Source organism: Glycine max, chromosome 10 (assembly GCF_000004515.6).
Source record: "Glycine max cultivar Williams 82 chromosome 10, Glycine_max_v4.0, whole genome shotgun sequence".
Taxonomy (NCBI): domain Eukaryota; kingdom Viridiplantae; phylum Streptophyta; class Magnoliopsida; order Fabales; family Fabaceae; genus Glycine; species Glycine max.
In genome coordinates, this window is record NC_038246.2 from 41,685,798 (window position 1) to 41,693,297 (window position 7,500).

General features: G+C 36.5%; 2 protein-coding genes across 2 annotated transcripts; one reads left to right on the top strand and one right to left on the bottom strand.

Moving 5' to 3' along the window:
- Positions 1–317: 317 nt before the first annotated feature.
- LOC100785763 (CRIB domain-containing protein RIC3) lies at positions 318–3,203 on the top strand. Its single transcript, XM_003535380.5, has 4 exons — positions 318–671; positions 880–1,056; positions 2,355–2,455; positions 2,530–3,203. The coding sequence occupies exons 2-4, from the start codon at positions 972–974 to the stop codon at positions 2,932–2,934; spliced, it is 591 nt and encodes a 196-aa protein (XP_003535428.1). The 5' UTR covers positions 318–671; positions 880–971; the 3' UTR covers positions 2,935–3,203.
- Positions 3,204–3,693: 490 nt separating this feature from the next.
- LOC100786278 (kinesin-like protein KIN-10A) lies at positions 3,694–7,206 on the bottom strand. The gene is made up of 5 exons (XM_003535381.5): positions 6,358–7,206; positions 5,526–5,681; positions 5,330–5,437; positions 5,136–5,246; positions 3,694–5,032 (listed from the first exon to the last, which is right to left on the bottom strand). Exons 1-5 carry the CDS (start codon positions 7,015–7,017, stop codon positions 3,797–3,799), a joined length of 2,271 nt encoding a protein of 756 aa, XP_003535429.1. The 5' UTR covers positions 7,018–7,206; the 3' UTR covers positions 3,694–3,796.
- Between the last annotated feature and the right edge of the window lie 294 nt (positions 7,207–7,500).

Sequence of the window (7,500 nt, forward strand, 5' to 3'; positions counted from 1 at the left end):
AAAAAAATGGATTGCACTAATCCGAATTAGCAACTCTAAATTCTCTTTTTCAAAATTTCAAAGAAAAAGTATCTCAAACTAAACAAGTTATATATATATATATATATATAGACACATACAAACACACGGGACTGCTATTATTATTCTAATTAAAAAAAATGCAAGTTGGAAACTCCCAATGATTTTCCTTTGTTTGTTTGTTTTTTGGTAATAGAACAAAAAAGAAAAACAACCAAGTTAATACATTCTTCTTCTTCTTTCTTTTTTATTCTCCTTTTAATTTAGGTTCACCAAATTCAGAAATGCCAGACGATTATAGTTTTCAACCCGTTATTCTCGCACTTCCACTAAATTTAACTTATGCAGATGAAAGTTACAATGAAACCTCTCAGGCCTTCCATCAAGAAACATGGGTTACTGGTTTTGATTTGGCTGCCCACCAATAGGGGGCGGTAGCTAGATCAAAATCAAGCGCTTTCATTTTTACACTTTTGAGTTTTCCAACCTGAAATCTCTCTCTTCTTTGGTTGGATGCTCATTCCAGAACATCCAATCAAGAACCGCAATAACTTCCAAAACCTTTTCTTCCCATGTTTTCTTGAACATTAGTTCTAATTCATTTACAACACTCAGAAGACATCATTTGATTGATACAAACATTTGTCTTGGAGGTAATCTGGCAGGCATCTTCTATTAATTGTATTCTTATCTTGTTTTGTTCATTTTTATTTTTAAAAAATGTCAATTTAATTAAAAATGCATCTATGAAATGTTGGGTCATGATATAATGTGATTGGTATTTTAATGGGATTGATGCCAAATGAATGAAATGATTAAATGGTAATAAGATGATCTGTTGTATCATCCCTTTGTTTTCAGAAATTTGTAGCTGGTTCCATTGAAGATTGGAAGTACTAACACATTTGAAGTGAAAAATTTCGGACGCAAAAATAGATCGAAGAGATTCAACAATGTCGTCAGGCGCGGTGAAAGGCCCGGTGAAAGGCCAAATGAAAGGCCTCCTCAAAGGACTTAGATACATATCCCAAATATTTGGTAATCCCAATCTTCTATCATCACAAAAAACTAAAATAGGAAATATGTTTCCATAGCCTTGTAGAAGTGATTTTCATTAAATAAAACTAAATATATATGCACAAGTTCTAAAGGAAAAAGGAGAAAATAATATCTGTTTAGGATTTCATTAAGTAGGACTATATGGGGTGGTTCTGAGGAGGTGAGGAAAGTTCATTGGATGACATGGGACGTGGTGCGTTATGAATGAGAGATGGGTGATGCATATTAACTGAAAAAGAGAGCCTATTGAATAAGGTTTTAGTTGGGTTGTATCGGGAGGAGGAGGAGGAGGGTAAGTTATATATGCAAGAAAATAAATGGATCCTTTTTGGTTGGATGGGTCTTTGGCTCGGAGGATGGAGTTATTCAAGTGGAAAGTGAAACCGGTGGAGACTCTTATGCTCATAAGGTGCTCATGGAGGATAGGGAAAGTAGTGGGAATCATGGTGACATGAACGTGATGAAAGTTTGGGATAGGGGTGTGGTTCCTTGGAAGGTGGCAGTCTTTGCATGGAATTTGCTACAAAATAGATTACCCACAAAAGAAAATCTCAGGCGGGGAGTCAATGAATAATTTGTTCTATGATAATATGTTTAGGGTAGTGTTAACTAGTGTCTGGTAAGCAGTTAAAAAATTAAAAATCATAGGAAAAGGTAATTTTTACACATTTCAACAAAATACTTTGTTCTTTTAGCTTTTTAATCATTTGATTAGGATTTATCATATGTTTAAGGTGGTGAGGTGGCATAAGTATTACATATAATAAGTACAATTCCAATAATTTATGGGACTGTCAGAAGGATCACGAGTGGAAGGAGGGTGGTAAGGTTTGTTGTAGTGTAGACAGGGAGACAAAGAAGTATTTGATTTTTGAGAATTAACGAGTACAGATTATACATATTGTAGAAGAAGTAAAAATTAAGTTGGCTTGGAGGGAGAAAGAGAGGCTCTTGATTTTTAAATCATTTGGCTTGTTTAGAAAACACAAGTTATTGAGGATGTCATGGAAAATGAAAAGTATTTTTGAGGGAGGGGTTTTGGGTGCTATAAGGGGAGAGTGGGTATTGGTGGTAAAATGTAAAGATGTTGATACGTGTATTGTATGCTTTGCTATTTTAAAAAAAAAAGGTACAGTGTATGTTTCAATCAAACCTTTAATTATGTATAAATAAAATTTACCTTTGTTGGGGGTGTTATAATTGGAAGTTATGCATGCATGCATGGATATTCTAAATTTGAAAAAAAAAATAAAAAAAGTTAATTGAAACGATAATAGACGAGGAGGATGAAAAGGAGATACAAATCGGGTTTCCAACAGACGTAAAGCACTTGGCACACATTGGAGCTGAAAATGCCAAAGCAAGTCAACCAAGCTGGGTAAGTAATTAGCATTAATCCTTTCTCAATTTACGTAATTAATTTATAAATTAACGAGAAATTATATTGTTCAGTTGAGCGAGTTCAAGGAATTATCAGAAGGTGGAACAGTGACGAAGGGCACATCTGAAGGTGATGCATCAGGTATTGTAGAAGATGATGCTAATAGCAAAGGTGAAGGTAGCAGGCGAAGCCGAAAGTCAAGGCCTCGTTCTACAGAGAGCCAGTCCTCGATGACTCCAGACATCTGCAAGCCGAGCCGACGACACCACTCGGAATCTTCTAGAAGGATGAGTCGTCACTCGTCGGAAGAAGAGAAAACATCAAAACCTACGCATCGCAGGAAGAGCAAGACGTCCGAGGAAAAAGACGAGAAAGAAGGTTCCTCCAGGAGGGCTCCCAGATCTCGAAGACAGCCCAAGGGAGATTCCTTAACTGATTTCTCCTTCTCAGATTCTGGGCCTAGTGGGCCCAACTAGACACGTCATAGTGGACCAGCAGCAGATTCAGTTTAGAGAGAGATTTCAGGGGAAACAAATTAATTATTCTTCCATTACTCATACTAATTACCTATTAAGTATTATAACCAATCTCGCTTCGTCTTCTGTTCTGACTGAATCCCATTTTCTGTTCCTTTTTTTCTCTCCCATTTTTTTTAATTCTTTTTTTGTAATAGTGTCACTCGCTGTTTTGGATCCTTTTGGATTCAATTGTAACGAATTGGTATAAAGTGCACCTATTGATCAAAGTGATTTGTTGTGCAGTTCTTTTTATTATTATTTAGAAATCACATATATCTTTCCTAGCAAAAAAAATGAGTTTAAGAATGTGTTTGGTTTCATGTTGAAATAATGAGTTTAATAAGGTATTTTTTTTTTTCAGCTATCAACTTTTAGTTAGTTTTGTTAGACATTAACCGTAATCAAATTTGATTTTATAAAATAATTTGATTTTTTTAGTAAAATAAAAGGTAGTTTTTGTATGAAGTTTAAAAAGTTATACTAAATTTTATAGTAAACTTGTTTTCAAGATATATAATATCATATTTGATGGAAACACACTAAATAACACAAAGAAAGGCGGCAGACAGAAATATATAATACACCTATTGATGAAAGTGATTTGAGCAAAATTAGTTTAAATAGATTATATGATACAATATAGCACAAAGAAGAACGGACATGAAAATATTTATAGAACACAAAACAAGTAGTACACAACTATGTACATACTCAAAATAACACCCAAAAAATACATAGTATTGATAATAAGTCGCATTTCCAGAAGGAAACATAACAAGTAGTACACAGCTTTTTCGTTTTTCAGTACAAACAACTAGAGCTAATTTCCTAGAACATGATGTGGTTCAAAGTTCTCCTTGTTGGAGGTTTTGAAAATGGAATCCTTGTCATTGGCTGGAGAAAACTCAAATGTTTCATCAGACCTCTTTTTTGTGGACACTGGTGTTCCAATGTGCTGGGAGAGCTGTCTATGGTTGCCACACAGAGTGAATATATTTTGAATTCTCAGGAGTCTAGAGTCATTATCCCCTGAACTTACCTTTAAACAAAATTCCTCTTTGTTTGGACTTGTGTTAGACAGGTTTAAGGTTCCCAAGGAGCCTGCACCACTAGGCTTTTCAACACTACATACTCTCTTTTCCTCTATTATTCCTTTCTCCACTTCCTCATCTTCCCCTTCTCCTTCTCCTTCTTCCTCATATACTGTACTAAGGCACGCCCTTTGGCCAAAGTTTGGTGAAAAAACATGAGCATCTTCTTTTACACCAGTCAAAGCATTCGGACCAGGTTGATTTGAAGAGTCCTGCTTAACATTGTAATCACTCCTGCACATAACTCCACCAACGATGTTTACCTCGCGGCCAAGGGGTTCTTGATCATCCATGTCCAAATCCATTGACTTCACCATTCCAGGATCATCCTCACTTTTGTAAACACGCAATAGCCTCCTCATAAACCCACTTGACTCCACATCTTTTGACTCATTTTCCTCTTTACACCCTTGCTTTGAACACAGCTGCAACTCAATCTCTTCCAGTCTCCTTCTCAGAGTTTCAACTTCCTCCTGCTGCTGCAGTATCCTCTCTTCCATTCTCTTCCTCTCCAATTCAACAAATTCATTAGTCATTCTTTGGCACTCTTCCAACTTCTTTTCCAACTCTTGTCTCAGAAGTCGGGTTCGTTCGTTTACCTTCAGGTTAATTTCTTCCTCACTTGGAGGAGTTCCTTTGCCTTCTGCCATGTTTAGCTTAGCTCTTAATGCCACAATTTCTTCTTCTTTCTTCAAAAGCTTCCTGTGGGCTTCGTTCCGCTCTTTCTCTCTTTGCTTGGTTTCCATTTGTAGCTTCAAGATAAATTCATCCATTGCAGCAATTCTTGATCCCAAAATGACAGCTGAAGAAGATTCATCGTCCTTGACTGGAGTATGAGGGCCACGGACTATGCATTTTGCTTTTGCTCCATATTCAAGTGTAGAGATTGTCTTGTGTGTCTCCTTAGGATCAGGACTTGCACACAGTATCATTAGAATTTTTGACTTATCATCTTCAAATGAATCCTTAAAAAGGGAATATACAAAAAAATATTCACATCAAATAAAACTTCAAATAACATAGAACATGAATTCAGCAATTGACTCAACTAAAAAGACTATTATTTACCTGCAGAAGCATGGTAAGTTTGCTGTCCCTGAAAGGCACATGTGAATCGCCATTTGCAATGGACTCCACCACTCTCTTCAGAGCTATATTTCCTTGATTGATTTTTGCAGTCTATATAATTTTGTTAACAGTATAATAATCAGCAGAGAACTGCATGATTCAAAAAAGAAAAATCAAAATGGTAAAAAAATTACCTGCATTTTGGCCTCAAATCCAGTTTGACCAGCTTGTTCAATATTTTCTGATCCTGCCATGTCCACAAGCATTAGCCGCCCTCCCACAGTTGGGACATCAAGGATTACCTGATCAGAATAGAATACATGTAATCAGTTACCAATCAAGGGAACTTTATAGATTTAATCAGAACCATCCTCCAAAGCTACCACATACCATGCAGTGACTTCTGGAACTTCTATCATTACAAAGTGTGCTTTTAACAATCCTTCGCTTCTCCACTTTCTGAATTTCTTTTGAGATCTTCCCTGCTTCATTTCCAGATATATAGGTTGCATTTTTAGCCTTTTTTCCCATCACTTCGAGTTTCACCTTCAAGTAAAAAAGCAAAACTAAGAAAGTGACCCCATCCATATTCAAAAGAACAGACAATTAATAAAAGAGCAATTGTTCAGTTAATTCTTCCTAACTATCATCTAATTATCCACATTAACAATTTTTTTCGGTAAAAAAGTCTACAGATGTTTCACTATGCTGACAATGATTATGTATCATGTAATGGTACAAATGAGAGAAACATTGCTTGCTTTAGCTCAGTATGGAGTTCCAATCCAAATTTAAACAATGCAATCAGCAACTTACTTATGCTGTTCCCAAACAAGCATTCGAAGGAAGCAACATAAAATAAAATAAGATTACAAGGTTATAGACAGGATCTACTAACACAAGTTTTGTTAGTCAAGATTCATCCTTTTTTTTATATTTGCGGAGAAACCATACCAACAAGGGGGAACTATTTTCTGTATTAAGAAATGTCTCACAAGCCCTTATCAGAGAGAAGCATATAATCACACAGACACAGTCAAGCAAAAACTGCAAGCAAAATGAGCCACAAAATAATTACATTTAACCAGCCAATTTCGTACTAGGTATGAAAACAAGTAACAACATGTAAGTTTCATCATGAGTTACGATAATTGCAACCCAACTAACAATCCTAAAGACAAATCATAGTCCTGGAGCACAAAAACAAATTAAATTATAATACCTTTGAAGCACTACCCCCCTTAGGCCAGCCAAATCCAAAGCCTCCTCCCCCACCTCCTCCATTAGTGGACAAGAGATCGTAGATCTCCTCATTGTAAATCTCCAAAACAGTGACTTGAACAAAAGTCCCCAACCCACCCCCAGAATCTCCATCTGCACCATCCCCATCTCCAAGAATGTCCCTCAGAGACCTATACACAATCCCTGCCTGCTTGGAGGACCCGAACATGGTGTGACTCTTCCCAGAACCAGTTGGCCCATACATCATGATGGTGCACTTGTCCCCCAGCTTAACCCCATGGATCCTTGACTCCACAAATTTCTTATAAAACACATCCAAGTCCTCTTCCTCAGACACGGAAACCCCATCTAGGGTAAAGTCCCGGTACCCGAAATCCGCGCGTACCCGTATGGAACTAGAGTTGGAACTGGTTTGAAGAACGGATAAAGGCTTGTCCTTTCGATCTGGGTAGTCACGGATTCTGGCAATGACTTCAATTGGGTGTTCTGGTGGGGGTTCCTTGTTTGCAACGGAATTAGGGTTGGGAGAAGGGTGTGTTTGTGGCGCTGATTTGAGGGCATTGAAGTTGAGACGGTGCTTGGACTGTGGAGTCTTCAATTGAGTGGGGTGGTTTTGTTTCGAAGAAGGGGTGGGAGCCATGGTGGAAGATTGGAATGAGAGAAATTGAAATAAAAAAAAAAACAGAAAGAAATGAATAAAGATTGAATTGAATCTATTGAGTATCACGAACGAGAAAGAATACGTGCAAGAAAGCTAGAAAGAAACCAAGAAAGTGAAAATGTTGGGTAGAGAGAGAAACAACGGAGAGTTTTGAAATTTCAAAGAAAATGTAGCCGTTACAGTTTCTAACGTCTATATGGGTTTCTATTTTTTCACGGGAGAAAATGAATTTTTGATCAAAATTAATTTTATTTAACGGAAAATAACTCACAAAACGAGTCCAAATAAAAATGCACCTTGATGAAATAAATATGAACAAAACCTTATTTTGGCATTTACTAATTTATCGAAGAAGTTTTTCTTACTTTCTTTTTTTGACTGATATAATAATAATTCTTTCTAAACTTTACAAATTGTATTAATGTTGGCTTAAATTTGGGAGTATGAATAAGGGTTTCAATT

Bases quoted from the DNA above. Each gene is read 5' to 3' on its own strand.
- LOC100786278 (XM_003535381.5), bottom strand. From the start codon at position 7,017: ATGGCTCCCACCCCTTCTTCGAAACAAAACCACCCCACTCAATTGAAG. The intron at 5,682-6,357 runs GTATTATAATTT...TTTTACTTGAAG, and splicing joins AGGGGGGTAGTGCTTCAAAG to GTGAAACTCGAAGTGATGGG. The intron at 5,033-5,135 runs GTAAATAATAGT...TCCCTTTTTAAG, and splicing joins AACTTACCATGCTTCTGCAG to GATTCATTTGAAGATGATAA.
- LOC100785763 (XM_003535380.5), top strand. From the start codon at position 972: ATGTCGTCAGGCGCGGTGAAAGGCCCGGTGAAAGGCCAAATGAAAGGC. The intron at 1,057-2,354 runs GTAATCCCAATC...AAACGATAATAG, and splicing joins ATACATATCCCAAATATTTG to ACGAGGAGGATGAAAAGGAG. The intron at 2,456-2,529 runs GTAAGTAATTAG...TATATTGTTCAG, and splicing joins AAGCAAGTCAACCAAGCTGG to TTGAGCGAGTTCAAGGAATT.